Below are 17,533 nucleotides of genomic sequence, written 5' to 3' on the forward strand. Positions count from 1 at the left end.
ACTTCCCTTCCCTTTCACGTAGTCAGGGAGGAGGATCTTTCCTTTTCATTCCATTTCCAGGATGAGGAACCTGGAAGCAGAGCCATCTCTAGAGACAAGACTGATTTCCCATCCATGCTTGCATTGTGTGAGACAGGCAAATTTGCCTCAAAAGCAGGGCAATTAAGTTTTGCATCATCCTTGCTTTTGCTCTTTGATAAACTGAAAGCTAAATTTACATGATGCGTTTACATAAGCTTTATCCCATCTTAGCCCTTATGTTGTTGTTGTTGTTGTTTAGTCTTTTAGTTGTGTCCGACTCTTTGTGACCCCATGGACCAGAGCACACCAGGCACTCCTGTCTTCCACTGCCTCCCGCAGTTTGGTCAAACTCATGCTGGTAGTTTCAAGAACACTATCCAGTCATCTCATCCTCTGTCGTCCCCTTCTCCTTGTGCCCTCCATCTTTCCCAACATCAGGGTCTTTTCTAGGGAGTCTTCTCTTCTCATGAGGTGGCCAAAGTATTGGAGCCTCAGCTTCAGGGTCTGTCCTTCCAGTGAGCACTCAGGGCTGATTTCCTTCAGAATGGATAGGTTTGATCTTCTTGCAGTCCATGGGACTCTCAAGAGTCTCCTCCAGCACCATAATTCAAAAGCATCAATTCTTTGGCGATCAGCCTTCTTTATGGTCCAGCTCTCACTTCCATACATCACTACTGGGAAAACCATAGCTTTAACTATACGGACCTTTGTTGGCAAGGTAATGTCTCTGCTCTTTAAGATGCTGTCTAGGTTCTTAGCCCTTATAGCATTCTCTAAAGGATCCTGGGAATTGTAGTTTGGTGAAGGCACTGATGATTACTCCTTTCAAGATTCCTAGTCTTTGGGAAGAAGGAATTATTTTCAAACTAGATATACAGCACAATCCTGTACATGTCTACCCAGAAGCAATTCCCATTGTGCTAATGGAATTTACTTCCTGTAAGGGAGTATAGGAATGCTGCCTAAGTCTATAGAGCAGACAGTGTTCTCCAAAGAAGAATGCAGCCATAAAAAACTTTATACCCATGATCGTTAGGAGGTGCAGTCAGAATTTCTGTTTGCCACAACCAGCTCTCTGGGAACTCAGTCCTAGAGACAATCTCTTCATCCGATAAGAACTCATCGTCAATGTCACCTGGGGAAACAGGAGACACAGATTTATCAATGGTAAAGGTAAAGGTAAAGGTAAAGGGAAGACGCAGGTGGCACTGTGGTCTAAACCACTGAGCCTAGGGCTTGCCGATCAGGAGGTCAGCGGTTCGAATCCCCACAACGGGGTGAGCTCTCGTTGCTCGGTCCCTGCTCCTGCCAACCTAGCAGTTCGAAAGCACACCAGTGCAAATACATAAATAGGTACCGCTCCAGCGGGAAGGTAAACGGTGTTTGGTTAGCCAGAAGTGCCTTAGTCATGCTGGCCACATGACCTGGAAAAACTGTGTGCGGACAAACGCTGGCTCCCTCAGCCAGTAAAGTGAGATGAGCTCTGCAACCCCAGAGTCATTCGCAACTGGACTTAACTGTCAGGGGTCCTTTACCTTTTTAAAGGTAAAGGGCCCCTGGACGGTTAAGCCCAGTCAAAGGCAATGATGGGGTTGCAGCACTTATCTCGCTTTCAGGCTGAGGGAGCCGGCGTTTGTCCACAGACAGCTTTCCAGGTCATGTGGCCAGCATGACTAAACCACTTCTGGCGCAACAGAACACCGTGATAGAAACCAGAGCACACGGAAATGCTGTTTACCTTCCTGCTGAAGCCTATTTATCTACTTGCACTGGCATGCTTTTGAACTGCTAGGTTGTCAGGAGCAGGGACAGAGCAACGGGAGCTCACTCCGTTGCGGGGATTCGAACCACTGACCTTCCAATTGGCAAGCCCAAGAGGCTCGGTGGTTTAGACCACAGTGCCACCCCTGCGACCCCCGAAACCTCAAGGGGGGCCCCCTTGAGGGAAGCGCAACCAGCAGCGTCGGAGAGACCCGAAGCTCTGTTGAGCTTTCTCTATTTTGGGATGGACTCAGGAGCGACGGGACCAAGAGACGCATTATGGTAAGCCCTGCGGACCCCATGCAGTAATGCCTCGAGCTCCCACTGAAAGCGGCGACAAATCTCCGTAATTTTAAGAGCAATCGCCTTTGGGGCTGTTTAATAAATGTCAGAGTCGAAAATTTGAAAAACAGAGCCCAAGGCGCGTTGGATGCGAACAGATTAAAACTAAGGAGCCCGACCTGTATTTCGGATCTAAGATGGCGCTGAGACGCTAATCGGGAGAGTGAAACAAAGAAACCTTTACTCACCCGCTGTAGAACGAAGAAGGGAAAGTCCCCGCGGGGAGTTTCGCGGGGCAAAAGTATCTAAGTAAGAAAGTAACAATTCGGAAAGAAAACTTCAGAGACTTTGTATCGCATAGACTGCTAAGGGCGAGTTGGGAGAGAGAGACTTAAAAGAAACACTGAAGATCGAACGGAGGCGATAATTGGAGACGGAGAAGGCGGGAGGGGGTGAGGAGAGACGGCCAGCTTAAAGCATAGAAGAAACGAGTCTTATCCCCCCTCCACCAGCCCCGCTAATCTTGATAGCGGTGGAAAGACAATTTCAGACCTCCGCTCTCTCCCTCTTTTTTTTCAAGCTTTTCAGTTCTTGCCCGCTTTTACAGTTGGCTAGTAGTGGGAGGAGAGCCCCGTGTGAGTTCGTACACATACGTGGCGTTAGTTCCTGTCCCCACTGGGCTGCAACTTAGTTGGAACTTTGACTTGGCTGGACTTTGATGGACCCAATTGCAATTTTGGATTTGATTTGAGTTGTGGAAGCTGCGGTCTCCCTCAGTCGTGGTTAACTTGCTGAACATTTCCCCTCCCCTCGCGGACTATCCAAGCCCTGCAGAGAGACTCGGAAACTTGTTGGACCTTTAGCCCCGTCCCATCCCCCGCTTCCCCATCTCCCCCGCGCCTCCCCCCTCCTTTCTCACCCCCCTCCTTTATTTGCAATCTCGGCTGTTCCTACGGAAATACCAACTTGACTAAAGCCGGAACGTTGTCTGTAATAAGCAGGATTGCTGACAAAAGCTTGAACATTGGATTAAGCCAAACAAGTGGCTGAAGTCAGACCAAAAGAAAGACTCCCAAATTTTTCCTTTATTGTTTTACTTGGCCTGTTCGGTACCTCCCCCGTTTCCTTTCCCTGTTATCCTTTTCCCCATTTCCCTCTTTTCCCTTTTTTTGCCTTACCCTCTTCCTTTCTCCCTTCACCCTTTTTATTGAACCTAACAACAGTGCTCTGACCTGTCCAAGGGGCAGGCCAGTGGAGCCTTTCTCGAGATAATTAAAATTACCCAGATTGTGCGCCCTCTAGGGGAGAGCTGTAAGAAACATAAGTCTGTTTATCTTTAAAGATAGGGGGGGAAGGACGGAGTGGACCGGGCAAATGGCGGGAAGAGACGGAAAAAAGTCGGCAGGAACACCAATAGAGAGGAAAATTTCAAGGCAAGAGGAAATAAGAGACTTAGATGCTTTATGGTTGAAAATAAAAGAGGAATTCAGACAGAATGAAACACATATGGAAAAAAAGTTAGGAGAGATGCAGGAATCTTTTGATTAAAAAATAGAGGATGTGGTAGGGGAACTGTCAAACAAAATTAAAGATCTAACGGTCCGAACAAAGTCCTTAGAGGAATCAAATAAAAAAATACAAAGAGAGACGAAAGACCAGAGAAGAGAAGTTGAAAAAATTAAGGAGAACTTTGGAGAACTAAGCAAAAGCCAAGACCAAGTATTAGATAATTTAGCCTTGATGGAAATGAAACAAAAACAGCTAAATTTAAAATTTAGAGGAATAGGAGAAGCAAGAGATGAAGACATAAAAGGAAAAATGATAAAGGAACTGGCGAGGTGGTTAGGATTGAGAGAAGACGAAGTTGCACAAACAATAGAAAACGCTTTTAGAATAAAAATAAGACAGAAACAAAACAAACAGAAAAAGTTCTCAGGAGACTGCTTGGTGATCTTTAAATCGATAGAGATGAGAAACATAATTCTGAGAGAAAGTTATCAGAAGAAACTGGTAATTGATGGGAAACCAATCATTATTTTTAAAGAAATACCAATCAGACTCCTTCGCAAGAGAGAGGGCTACAAACAGATAGTCAACACTTTGAAAAAGAATGGTATACAACACAGATGGGAATTCCCTGAAGGGATTTCCTTTTTCTATAAGGGAAAAAGATTCAAGATAACAGAGATTCAGGAAGTCAGTAAATTTCTCCGCAGATATGAAAAAGACCTCGGGGGGTTGGTGGAAAGATATGGAGGGAGGGACAGAGAGAGGGAGGAGGAGGGAGGTATGGGATTGGGGGGGAGGGTGGAGGACGGGGGAGGAGTGGGGGAGGGAGAGGAGGAGGAGGAGGAGGCGAAGGAGGAAGAGGAAGGCGAGGAACAGGAGGAAACAGAGAACCAAAACACCCGAATCTAAATTGGTCAAAACCTAAATCGACAAATTACTGACTTTTTAGCAGATAAAAGTGATAATGAATCTTAAAATTTTAACATGGAATGTGAACGGACTGAATGAAAAAACAAAAAGGAATAAAATTGTAAATGTGTTGAGAAAGAAAAAATTGGATGTAATTTGTATACAAGAGACCCATGTAGCCAAAAGGCACAGACATATATTAGTAAATAAGAATTTGGGAACAGAATTTATAAATTCCGGGAAAGAAAAAAAAGGGGGAGTGGTAACATACGTTGACGAAAAATGGGAACCCAAACTGACCTACAAGGACGAAGAAGGAAGAATACTGGGGGTTCAAATAAGCTTTCAGGGAGAGAAGATCAACGTAGTAAACATCTATGCCCCAAACTCAAATAAGTCAGAGTTTTTCAAAAAATTAGAACAAGTGTTACTAGAACTAGGAAATAATAAGACGATATTATTGGGAGACTTCAATGCAGTGCCGACACCAGAATTGGATAGACAAACAGAAAAGAAAAAACGAAAACAAGGAAAGCTGCCGGAATCATTTCAAGATCTGGAAGAGAATATGGATCTTACAGACATATGGAGACATAAGCACCCAACAGAAAAGCAGTTTACCTTCTTTTCAGAAGCACATAAAAGCTGGGGAAGAATAGACCAAATATGGGCTTCAAGGGAAATTACACTTAGAGCTACAAAATGCGAAATCCAACCGAGAACCCTCTCTGACCACAACTCGATAACTTTGGAAATAAAAGGGGAATCGCAAGGAGGCTTCAGATGGAGGCTGAATGATTACCTATTAGATAACGATGAGGTTATCGAAAAAACCAAAGCCACACTAAAAGAATACTTCGATGCGAACCTCAACACTGGAACAAACATAGAAATAGTCTGGGACGCCAGCAAGGCGGTTTTAAGAGGACTCTTTATCCAGCAAAATAATTATAAGAAGAAAATAAGGCAGCAAAAGATAGATGAAATACTTAGACAGCTAAGGGAACATGAGAAAAAACTAATAGATCACCCGAAAGATGAGCAAAGCATCCAAACAATAAAAATATTACAAACGCAATATTCAATGTTAACGAACCAGGAAATAGAATGGAAAATTAAGTTAATGAGGCAGAGATATTTTGAATCGGCGAATAAAACGGGGAAATTCTTAGCTTGGCAACTGAGAAAAAGACAAAAACAGAATGTCATAAATAAAATAATGGTAGAGGAAGAATTAATAATAGACCCAAAAAGAATACAAATTTTTTTTCTTAAATTCTATGAGAAGCTATATAAAAAAGGAGGAGAGGATCCAGCCCAAATAGAAAAATACCTAGAGAGCTGTACAGGGAAGACTGTTACAGAAGAAGAAAGACTTCAATTGAATAGACCCATAAGCAAGGAAGAGATTGAGAATGCGATAAAAAAAATGAAATTGGGAAAAGCACCAGGACCGGATGGCTTATCGGCTAAATATTACAAGGTTTTGGGAAGTCAACTGGCACAAGTGCTCTGTGATACCATGAACAACATCTTAAGAGGAGGGAAAATACCCGAGTCTTGGAGGGAAGCTTTTATAACACTAATCCCCAAACCAGACACAGATAAACTGAATATGAAGAACTACAGGCCAATATCTCTATTAAACAACGATTACAAAATATATGCTGATATCATGGCAAACAGATTGAAAAAATGTCTAACAAATCTAATCCACAAAGACCAAGCGGGTTTCCTCCCAAACAGATTCCTGAAAGATAATGTGAGGCACGTCATAAATATAATTGAACATCTGGAGATCAATAATAATATACCTGCGTCCCTGATTTTTATAGACGCAGAAAAGGCGTTCGATAATGTCTCCTGGTGGTTTCTACTAAAATCTATAGAAAAAGCAGGGATTGAGGGCGAATTTTTGAAAGGAATACAGGCAATATACTCAAACCAATATGCCAAATTGGTAATAAATAACAACCTTACAAACAGATTTAGAATTGAGAAAGGAACAAGGCAGGGATGCTCCCTCTCCCCGCTTTTATTCTTCTTGGTTTTAGAAGTCCTGGCGAATAAAATAAGGTCAAGGCCGGAGATAAAAGGGATTAAAATAGGATCTAAGGAGTATAAATTAAAAGCATATGCGGACGACCTGATGTTATCTTTAGAAGAGCCGCAAGAAAGCATCGGCAAAGCACTGGAGATACTGGAGGAGTACGGTAAACTATCGGGCTTTAAATTGAATAAAACTAAAACCAAAATATTGATGAAGAATCTGAGAAATGATGCGAAGGAAAGATTAGAGAGACAATATGGAATCAAAATGGCTAAAAAAAAAATATTTAGGAATCTGGCTCACACCCAAAAACATAAACTTAATCGAAGATAATTATACGACAACATGGAATAAAGTGAAAAAAGATTTGGATGTTTGGAACAGAGCGAATCTCTCGTGGCTGGGCAGGATGGAAGCAATAAAAATGAACATACTCCCTAAGATGCTGTTCTTATTTCAAAATATTCCTGTAATTAGAGGGCCCAAAATATTTAAAGATTGGCAGAAAATTCTTTCAAGATTCATATGGCAGGGAAGAAGGCCAAGGATCAGATTCAAATTACTTACAGATCGAAAGGAGAGAGGAGGACTGGCAGTACCTAATTTAAAATTATATTATGAAGCAGCCTGCCTATGCTGGGTCAAAGACTGGATAACTTTAGAGAACACTGACTTACTAGACCTAGAAGGGGCTGACAACAGGTTCGGCTGGCATGCCTACCTCTGGGCAAATAAAGAAAAAGTTCATAAAGGGTTTTCGAGCCATATTATCAGAGGTCCCTTGTATGAAGTTTGGGGAAAAAATAAAAAACTGCTAGAATGGAGAACACCCTGGTGGCTGTCCCCAACAGATATCTTATCAATTAAAAAGACAAACCTGGAAGAGTGAAAATTGACATATGAAGACCTATTGGTAAGATCCCAAGACAGCTGGAGATTAAGACCGTATGAAGAGCTAAAGGAGAAGCTGACGGGTTGGCTACAGTATCATCAAATTAATGCAAAATGGGCAGAAGATAAAAAAACAGGAATGAATGAAAAGAAGTCTAAATTTCAGATTGAAATAATTGAAAGTAAATCTAAGATACTGTCTAAGATGTATAATATATTATTGGAATGGGACACGAAAGATGAAGAAATTAAGGAAGTCATGGTCAAATGGGCGATAGATTTGGGGCATAATATAGAATATGAAAAATGGTCAAAATTGTGGAACGAGGGAATAAAATTTACGGCAAGCGCTGCAATTAGAGAAAACTTAGAAAAGATGATATACAGATGGTACTTAACACCAGAAAAACTAAGTAGGATGTATAAAACTGAAAATAAGGCCTGCTGGAAATGTAAAATAAAAGAAGGCAATTTCATACACATGTGGTGGACATGTGAGGAAATAAAAAAAATTTGGAATCAGATATATAATGAGCTAAAAAAGATACTTAAATACTCATTCCCCAAAAAGCCAGAGGCCTTCTTATTAGGGATTGTCGGAAAAGAAATTCAAGAAAAAGATAAAATTCTGTTTCAATATTCAACAGCAGCGGCCAGAATGCTAATCGCTCAAAATTGGAAAAGCACAAACCTTCCAATGGTGAGAGATTGGCAATTAAAATTATATGACTTCATTGAATTGGCAAAAATGACGCAAAGAATTAGAAATCAAAAAACTACAAAGTTAAAAGAAGATTGGAATAAATTCATGGTTTATTTTGAAGGTAACTTTAGAAACTTACCAACTACAGCAGGTTTGTTATAAAACTTTCGATGTCTAAACTAAAAACAAATATCAGCGATAAAAAGGAAATTATTAAAAGCAGAAACCCAAAATCAGTAGGGAAGGAAGTCGATGTTTTACTTTTTTGTCTTTTTTATTCTTTTTTTTCTTTTTCCTTTTCTTTTCTCTTTTTTCCTTTTTTCTTTTTAGTGCCTATTTGTCTTTTTACTGTTTGGAAAGTATTTGTTTTTTCTTTTTGTATGCTTAAAAGAAACTTAATAAAAAGAATTAAAAAAAAAAATAGACCACAGTGCCACCCATGTCCCTATGTAACCAAGCTATGACTACTTGAGCAAGCTATGTCTCTTGAAGAGGAGACAAAAATGGACCCAGAACTTGAATTCTGGTGGGCGCAGGTGGGTCAGCTCAACACTGCCCAGGTCTCAATACTGCAAGCGAGATTGGCACCCTCGTAGGAAAGGATTTTGCAGCTCGCTAACCAAGTTGTCCATCTCCCCAATATTGCGCCCCTGAATTTTTATTATTCACAAAAATTCTACTTGCTTCTTGCCAACTGCAGTTCATCTTCCCGTCTGTTTGCATCCTTTATGGTTCTGATGTAGCGGCAACATTCCAGGAAGACATTCTGGCACTCAGTCTGATCTACAACGTATTGTGCCCGCTTCTCACAGCTGTGGCCCATGGGGTTGTCGTGCATTCCATCTTCACAGCACTTTCTTAGCACCCGATCCTGATATTGACCGGCTGCAACATGCAAACATCATGAAATATCAAAGAATGTCTGTTCCCCACACCAGTGTTGTTCTACTGCTCATAACAGGAGTCAGAAGAAAGCTAAAATACAGATAAATATTATGAATAAGCTACTAATTACCACGTCCTATTCTGGTCTGCTTCCAGGGAGATATGAAATGTGCTTTGAATTTTTGCTAGTTTTTATAGATTGCCATTTTATGATACTGCTTTATTGTTTACATCAGGGCCCTTGGCAGGCTAATTCCCTTCCCTTCTTTTCCACAACCTCTTTCTCTCAACTCCAACAGCCTCCCAATTTCCATAAGTCCTGAATGTTACTACATATATGTCCTTAATAGGCCATCTTGCAGGTAGGAATTAAAACTTCCAACTATTATACTCCTACATACCTAGGGAGTCCCCCGAGTAAGCAGAAATTACTACCATTGAGGGGTGTGTGTGTTGCCCAATTCACTTCCAAACCGATAGGCAGTGGATTGCTTAGTGTGATATTAGAGAGAATGAGAGTCAGGCCACTGGTACAGCACTGTCAACTCTGACTGGCAGCTCCTCTTCAAGGTCTTTCCCAGCCTCACTGAGATATTTTTAAACTGGGGTTACTGGGGATTGAGCCTGATTCCTTCTGCATGCAGTGTGCGTGCTCCTTCACTACACAATGAGGTCCTCCACAATAATTTCTACAGGAGTTCTTGGCTTTTCCTCTTGTTGTTGATACTGAGGTACAATGAGATACTTGCTTGATGGACAGTGATCTTTCTCTGTCAGACACTAGCCTGTTCCTTGAGAGAGCAGGAACTGGAAGCCACCTCAAACGGAGAAGAAAATCCATCCACAGGGGGGACCATGCATGAGTATCAACAGTCAATCCCCAGTGCTAAAGCTGAACAGGCACAATATTCTTCCACTCTTGTGGCCATTAGGTGTTACTTTTTCAATATGACTCAAATTATTTTGATTTCACGTGGCAAATGGAGCCTTTGCCGTGCATCACATACCTTTGCTTGCTTTGGATTCAATGAGCATAACAGAGCGGCGTCGGCGTCTTGCAGGCTGAGGGCACTTTGACTCTGGAGTAGAAAAGGGAGGAACAGGAAGTAATTGTTTGGAACTGAAATAAGCGCCACTGTATTCTAATTCTTGTGGAGACTGACTTTATGCGTGTAGATGTAAAAGTGGTTCCCACGAGTCCAATTATGTAAGGCTTAACTACATGTTACACATGTGACAATGAACTCCTGATAGCTGCCATTTCTCATTAAGACATCTTACAGGGGGTGGAATGTGGAGTGTTGCTGATTGTCCTGGTTGTTGAAGCTGTTTCTTAGAAATAGCAGTCTTCTGAGATTTGTCATGTGTATTGACATATCACACAGTGGGGGGGTAGTGGGACAGTTCAGTCCAAGAACCTGCACCCCCACCCCACCCCCTGTCTGGCATCCTGGGGCATCATGCTAGTGCTTGAGCCAGAAAAAAGTCTAGGCCCTGATAATAATAATAATAATAATAATAATAATAATAATAATAATAATAATTTGTTTGTTTGTTTGTTTGTTTATACCCCACCTTTCCTGGTTCAAAAACCAGGCTCAGGGCGGCTAACAACAAATTTAAAACACTTAATTATAAAAGTAGCATAAAACACAGAATAAAAAAATGAATAACAATATTCAATATTGACATCCCACCAGATGTCAAAGAGAAAAACAACTACCAAACTTTTAGAAGACATCTAAAGGCAGCCCTGTTTAGGGAAGCTTTTAATATTTAATAGGTTATTGTATTTTAGTGTTTTGTTGGAAGACGCCCAGAGTGGCTGGGGGGACCCAGCTAGATGGACGGGGTGTAAATTAATTATTATTATTATTATTATTATTATTTTCAAAATTCAAAAATCAATTTAGGGGAAATAAGCTTTAGCTAATCCCCAGGGCTAGCTGGCTGAATTGGTCCTACTTGGGCCGGCGAGGAGGCCAGGGGAGAATTAGCTGTGGGGTCTCAGAGCGGGTGATCTTCATAAAAGGGGAGGGAAGAGAAGAGAAGGGCAATAAAAGATCAGGCTGAATTCAAATTAAAGGTGAAAGGTCTTTCTCATACTGGAACTCCATTGCCATCTCAACAACGCCAACACCTTCCCCAATAATACCTGATCTTTGTGGTGTGGAAAGCTTATTGCTGGTCACCAGGGCAAGTCCAGCATCTTCAAACACCCCCAGATTGTTCCTGCCACTGCCGGCTGTACATCCAATATCTCTCTTTTCCACTGAGTCCCATATCTGGTATGGAGGAGACACAAGGTGATAGAAAAAATAAATGTATATGCCCAGCATGTTTCCAGTTGTAGGGGGAGGATCAAAATCCCACTGCTCCCACCCCAAGGAATTTCTCGCCTCACCTTCGTTTGGGTAAGCTTGTGCTTCTTGTTTAGCACATAGACGCCTTTGTCCACGGCCACAAGACCAACCCGAGCATTTGGATCGCCTTCCAGTTTGATTTTCATTTGAGTTCCTGGCTGGTGAATCCTGTTGTCTGCCTCAGTTGCACCTTTCACAACCAGCTGTTTGGACAAAGACAACCAGGTGGTTTAGTTTCATACATATCCATTCAGATATTCATTCCCATTTCCATCTGGGATTTTCCGCTCAGCTGCAATTAGTATATTTTTTGTATTCTGTTTTGTATTCTGCTGATGTGGAAATATACATACTTTGAACCGTTTCATATGTAGCACACAATAAACATGCATATCTCAGTCATCAACAGTTATTTACAAATCAATTACCGTATTTTTTGCTCTATAAGACTCACTTTTTCCCTCCTAAAAAGTAAAGGGAAATGTGTGTGCATCTTATGGAGCGAATGCAGGCTGCGCAGCTATCAGAGAAGCCAGAACAGCAAGAGGGATTTCTGCTTTCATTGCGCCAAAATTTTCCTCCTCCAAAAACTAGGTGCGTCTTGTGGTTTGGTGCGTCTTATAGAGCGAAAAATACGGTACTTTCCCTGCACATCTCCAAATAAATGAATTCCCAAAGGAATAGCCCTTTTAGTATTTTTCCAACAACAAGAGCCTTGCACACCACAGACAAAGATAGTTTAGTGGCTATGGGCCCAATCGCAAAGCCATATATGGTGGCAAACCTAACAATGTCTACTTGGAAGTCCTATTGCATTTAGCAAGACTTACTCCAACTTAAGTGAGGCTAGGATTGCAGCCACTCTTGCTACATGGATTCCGCAGTTCAATATAAACTTGTCATTCTAGCTCATTTCCCTTACCCAGGCATTGGGGAGGGACAATTAAGCAATAAGTCAAGAAAACGTGGGATGATTCTTCCGCCCCCGGATCAGGCCTGACTTGGGAGTGGAACTGAGGCCGGCTGACAGCATTGGGCCCTGAAGGCCCAACTTGGGCACAGCTTCCCTCCCCATAGCTCTGGCCTTGACGAAGGAGCCAGTCATGGGGGCGCCTCATTGCGCCCCCTCAAAAAAATGTGCCCAGAGCCACGGCCCCTCCAGCCACCCATGTTACGCCACTGCTTCCTCTATCTCTCTCGTCTTTTTGCCCCTGGATTAATGTTTTAGTTTGGACCCAAAAAAGATATTTGACAATAATCTTTGTAGTTTTCTTTATAAACTCTAATAAAATTTATGTTTCTAAAAAGAAAACTCCCTCACAAAATTCAGAGAAATGTGCATTTCCAAGGATAGCTGCATTTTGGTTCTCGTATCATGTTAGGAAGTGCAAATTCAGTAAGTTTGCGTTAAAATAAGAACTGAATTCATCTCCCTTCCCTAGTGTCAGGTTATTTACAAGTTATTAAAGGTGAATATATTTGCATGCATGTTGTTAGGTTCTACTTATTTTCCGACCAGAAACCAAACAGTTTTGTGGGGGAAACTCTCAAGTCATATGCTCTGAAAAGCTTTGAGTAGGGGAAGAGTTACTTTACACCTTTGATATGGCTGTAGGAAGAAGAAGGCTTGCACTGATGTTGTAGGAATCCATGAGAAGAGTGACTTACCGTTCCCATGCAGGTATCCTTTACATCCACCCAGACGGAGTCGGCCACAATCTCATTGTTCGCCACTTGGTAGTAAGCCACAATCCGGAAGGAAGGGATGAGATCCGGGGTGATGGGCAAGGAAATGGTCACCAGATTTTGTCCTGGTGCTTTGGGCTGCCTTCCAACCCTGAACACCTTCCCCTTAGTCAAGATCTGATGGTTGAAGAAGCCATTATTGTTTAACATGAAGGGAGTTAAGAAGCACTGATTTGTTTAAAGACTATTTATTCAAATATGCTAAGATAAATTAAATAGAAATACTTGCAAAATAGGCTAAGGATTTAAATATGTGAAATTATAAAACAATATGTTTAAAGTTAAGATGAAAATAGATAAAGATGTTAAGAGGATTAAGTAAATTTTATGAGATAGTATTTTGGAAAACGGTTACAATCATATACAATGAAATTCAGTCAAGGGAATTTGAGGAAGTCATTTAATTATGATATTAACATTGGACCAAGTTCAGTTATGATGTGTGTTGGTTTGTTTGTTTAAAAATGTGGGAAATTAATTTTAAAAATTGAAGGAAAAAAAGAAGCACTGATTTGTTTGAACAATGTGATGCTGCCATGGAGAAGCTCCATTCAACAATATGTGTCATACAAATGTTTTTCTCCACCTCATGCAGAACTGTGACATGGAAGAGTTTACTTATTTTTGTGGGCTCCATATAAGTGCCATAATCACATGAAACTGTCCTCAACCCACAAAGGGCCAGTGCTGTAGGAAAGATTGCTGAACCCTACTTATCCTTTAATTTTTTAAAATATTTTTTTCTGGTACAGATTTTCCACATTCATACATTAACCAATACAACAATACATTGATCATTGACTTCCCTTCACCCCTTCAACATGGTTCATTTTAGTTATCAATTACTACTGAATATTCTAATTACTCCCATTTTTCTTTTTTCTCATTTCTCTACTTGATTTATACTGCTGAATTTACTCTAATCCTGTTAATGCCTTAACCTGTTTACAATGATTCTTCAGATATGCTACAAACACTTTCCAATCTTCCTTAAAAGTCTTTTCTTCCTGGTCTCTTCTTAGTTAAAGCTTGCTAATTCTACATACTCCACAAATTTCAGCTGCCTCTTCTCCCTTGTTGGTATTGTTCCCTCTCTCCATTTCTGAGCATATATCATTTAGGCTGCCATAGTTGCATAGAGAAACAAGTTCTTTTGATCACTGGGTACATCTGACCCTATTATTCCTAAAAGAAAGGCTTCCAGTCTTTTTACAAAATACCTTTTAAATACCTCCCCTCATTTCATTATATAACACCTCCCTGCTTCTCCATGAGGGCTAGGTGCATGGCTGAAGACTTCCCTCTTCCCTCTCTCACCAAGACCTTCAATATTAACAGGTGTATGGAGACTTGGCCCTCAGGTTTCCATTCTGCCCAGTACTTACCATATAGGTGAAATATTGGATCTCATTCAGTATTTGTTGGTTGTTGCCCTTCACGTTGAAATTGATAGGCAAGTTGTCTCCAGCCTTGAGCTCCGTAGCTGTGACTGCCAAATGGAGAAAGTTTCCAGATCCTCCTTGGGTCTGGTACGCTGTAGCTATCATGGTCTTGGTTGCCTGACGTTCATCTAAAAGTTGGGGGTCGCTGGTTTTTACCTACAGAAAATTGAACGTGTTGATCAGATCTCAGACATGAATCCATTAGTCCTTTTACATCCAACATTGTGAGAGAGGGTCCACACGGAGCACAGTTGAGTGTTTATTTATTATTATATTCATATTTATATCCTGCCCAGGGTGGCAATGTCCTAGTGGGGAGGAATTGGATAGAATCTTGGACCTATGAAGATCTATGAAACACCTCTGTTACGTAACCTGTATCTTCAGAAATAACTCCACTTTAATATGAATATTTGAAGTAATTGAAATTCAGAACACCCTTCCTCAAATATAGGATGTAGCAGTTATGGAGAAATTATATATATACAGTATATATATCACTGCGTTCCCAGCTACCAGGCCCCACACAAGCTCAGGTCGGGTCCTACACTGTGCCTGGAATCAATGGGTCAGAATGGTGGGTCTTTTCAGTACCTCAGGATAAAAAGAGAACAGTGTGGTCTCTCAACCCTATTCAGACCAATGAAGATTCACATTATAGATTCCTTTAAAGCACAAGTTATCTTGGCTCTTGGGGGAAAGCCATCTTAAGTAACTTGTGAACTCCAGTCTGCAGTGTGAATGATGGCTGAACAACACGCCAAAGGTGCAGGTGAGATGGAATTGGTGAACTGCCATCAAAAGAAAGAAGAAAATTAGAATATAGTTTATTGGGATCTAAATTAAGTCCCAATAAACCACATGAACCAAGTCAGACTGTTGCTCTCAAGGGGAACATAAGAAGAGCCTGCTGAATCAAGTCCACCATTTAATCCACAATCCTGTTCACACAGTGGCCAATCAGATGCCTGTGGGAAGTTCACAAGCAGGTAAAGGTAAAGGACCCCTGGACGGTTAAGTCCAGTCAAAGGCGACTATGGGGTTGCGGCCCTCATCTCGTTTTCAGGCTGAGGGAGCCAGCATTTGTCCACAGACAGCTTTCCAGGTCATGTGGCCAGCATGACTAAACCACTTCTGGAGCAACAGAACACCGTGACAGAAACCAGAGCACACAGAAACATCGTTTACCGTCCCACCACAGCAGTACCTATTTATCTACTTGCACTGGCATGCTCTCAAACTGCTAGGATGGCAGGAACTGGGCCAGAGGAACAGGAGCTCACTCTGTTGCGGGGATTCGAACCGCCAACCTTCTGATCATTGGTTTAGACCACAGCACCACCCACGTAAGACTCAAACACAAGAGCACTCTCCTCTCCTGCAGTTTCCAGCAACTGGTATTCAGAAGCATATAGCATTTGAACATGGAAGCAGAGTATATCCATCAAAAATAGACTGAAACTGGGACCTCTATGCAAAGCATGTTCTCTCCCACTGAGCTACAGATCCCCACTCCCTAAAAAAATCATAATTCAGTTGCTTTGGTTCTGTGTGCAGAAGATACACACAGGAACTGCCAATAGCACAATTCATGCATTTGAAGGGAACCTGGCACGGCCTCGGAGAGACTCACTGTGATTCTGAGCTCTTGGCTGTTTGCTGGCGTGTTCAGGATCAGCTTGGCCGTCCCATCATCCTGGGTGGTTCCATCAGCTGCAAATGGCTCTGTCACCACAGGTACACGGGAAGCCGGGGAGCCATCAGGATTGGTGACAAACACCTAAGCAATTGAGAAGAGGTGAATGAACGTGAGATGCAGCCATCTCTGCAGAGCCAACACCACTTTTCCCAAGACATCCATGGATTTAAGAGATTTCCCACGGCTCCTTATGTTCGCTTCTGTGGATTTCCAAGAGCCTGGGACTGGGCCACAAGAGGAAGAAAGATTCAGGTGAACATTACCATCAGTTCAAAGGGCATCCCCGGCTTGAAGTACTTGGGGGTTTTCGTGAAGTGGATCTGATAGGGCGATGTCACAAGGCTGATGCCAGATCGCTCAGTCACCACCATGTCGCTGCCTGCAGGAAGGAGAAGAGGGGACTCAGAGAAGGAATGAAGAGAGGAGAGAGAAATCTTCACAGTGTTTCAGAGCCAGGCTCTCAGCATTTGCTCCAAATGGAATAGCTCCAGTACACAAATGTCCTGCCCTCCAGGTGATCCTTTACACACCTGCTTGGCTGCCGAAGAATCCCTGTGCATCGGATTGGCCATTGGATCCTTGCCAAAAACAGGTCAGCTCCTCGATACACAATGCTCTATGTACTGGCAGTAGAATTGCCACCTGTCCCGTGTAATACAGGATCATCCAGTATTTCAATGCAGAATGCAATGTCCTGCGTTAATTCAATACAGGACACAGTTTGTCCTGTATTTCTACTCTGCTGCATGCTCTCTCTCTGTTTCGTTCTTGTTTGCGATTCTCTCCAAATACCTGCCCCTGCTCCTACAGGGAAGGGATTGCTAACTTGGCTGGAGAAACTGTCTCACTTCTTTCTTTTCCTTTCCCCCCTCCTTGCTCCCTTTCCTTTATTTTACATATAAGCTAAACAAGCTATAGCTTGGGCCCCCCCAAAAATGTAAAGAAAAAAAAACCAGGATGTACATTTCCAAAATATAAGATAAAAAACAAATAAAATAAAACCTACATAGAGTAACAGTGTTTTGTGTTGTGTAGGCTCCTGTGATCCTAGCCTGCTCTCTAAAATATCACTGGTTTGCTCATTTCTATATATAGGGTGCCTACATTCTGCATGGACTGGTTGCGTGACAACATGTGCAAATGACTTTAGACACCTATTAGCTCCATAAATGACTATATAGCATATATTCAACACAAAAAACAGCGACAGTTGTTGTTGACAAAGGACAGCTGGACATATAAATGGCCCCATTGCCTTCAGTAGCTTAGGGC

At 41.9% G+C, this 17,533-nt stretch overlaps 1 protein-coding gene across 2 annotated transcripts in view; it reads right to left on the reverse strand.

Moving 5' to 3' along the window:
- LOC310696846 (A.superbus venom factor 1-like) overlaps positions 1 to 17,533 on the reverse strand; it is a 71,104-nt gene that overhangs the window by 33,315 nt on the left and 20,256 nt on the right. For both annotated transcript variants that reach the window (XM_083482894.1, XM_083482893.1), the window contains 9 exons: positions 16,525 to 16,640; positions 16,196 to 16,342; positions 14,506 to 14,718; positions 13,043 to 13,237; positions 11,416 to 11,577; positions 11,167 to 11,296; positions 10,019 to 10,090; positions 8,811 to 9,011; positions 1,045 to 1,156 (listed from right to left, as the gene is read on the reverse strand). In XM_083482894.1, coding sequence (XP_083339020.1) covers positions 1,045 to 1,156; positions 8,811 to 9,011; positions 10,019 to 10,090; positions 11,167 to 11,296; positions 11,416 to 11,577; positions 13,043 to 13,237; positions 14,506 to 14,718; positions 16,196 to 16,342; positions 16,525 to 16,640 — 1,348 coding nt within the window. The remainder of the gene's footprint in view (positions 1 to 1,044; positions 1,157 to 8,810; positions 9,012 to 10,018; positions 10,091 to 11,166; positions 11,297 to 11,415; positions 11,578 to 13,042; positions 13,238 to 14,505; positions 14,719 to 16,195; positions 16,343 to 16,524; positions 16,641 to 17,533) is intronic.

This window comes from Podarcis liolepis (assembly GCF_965112155.1).
Source record: "Podarcis liolepis genome assembly, chromosome: 17".
NCBI classification, from domain to species: domain Eukaryota; kingdom Metazoa; phylum Chordata; class Lepidosauria; order Squamata; family Lacertidae; genus Podarcis; species Podarcis liolepis.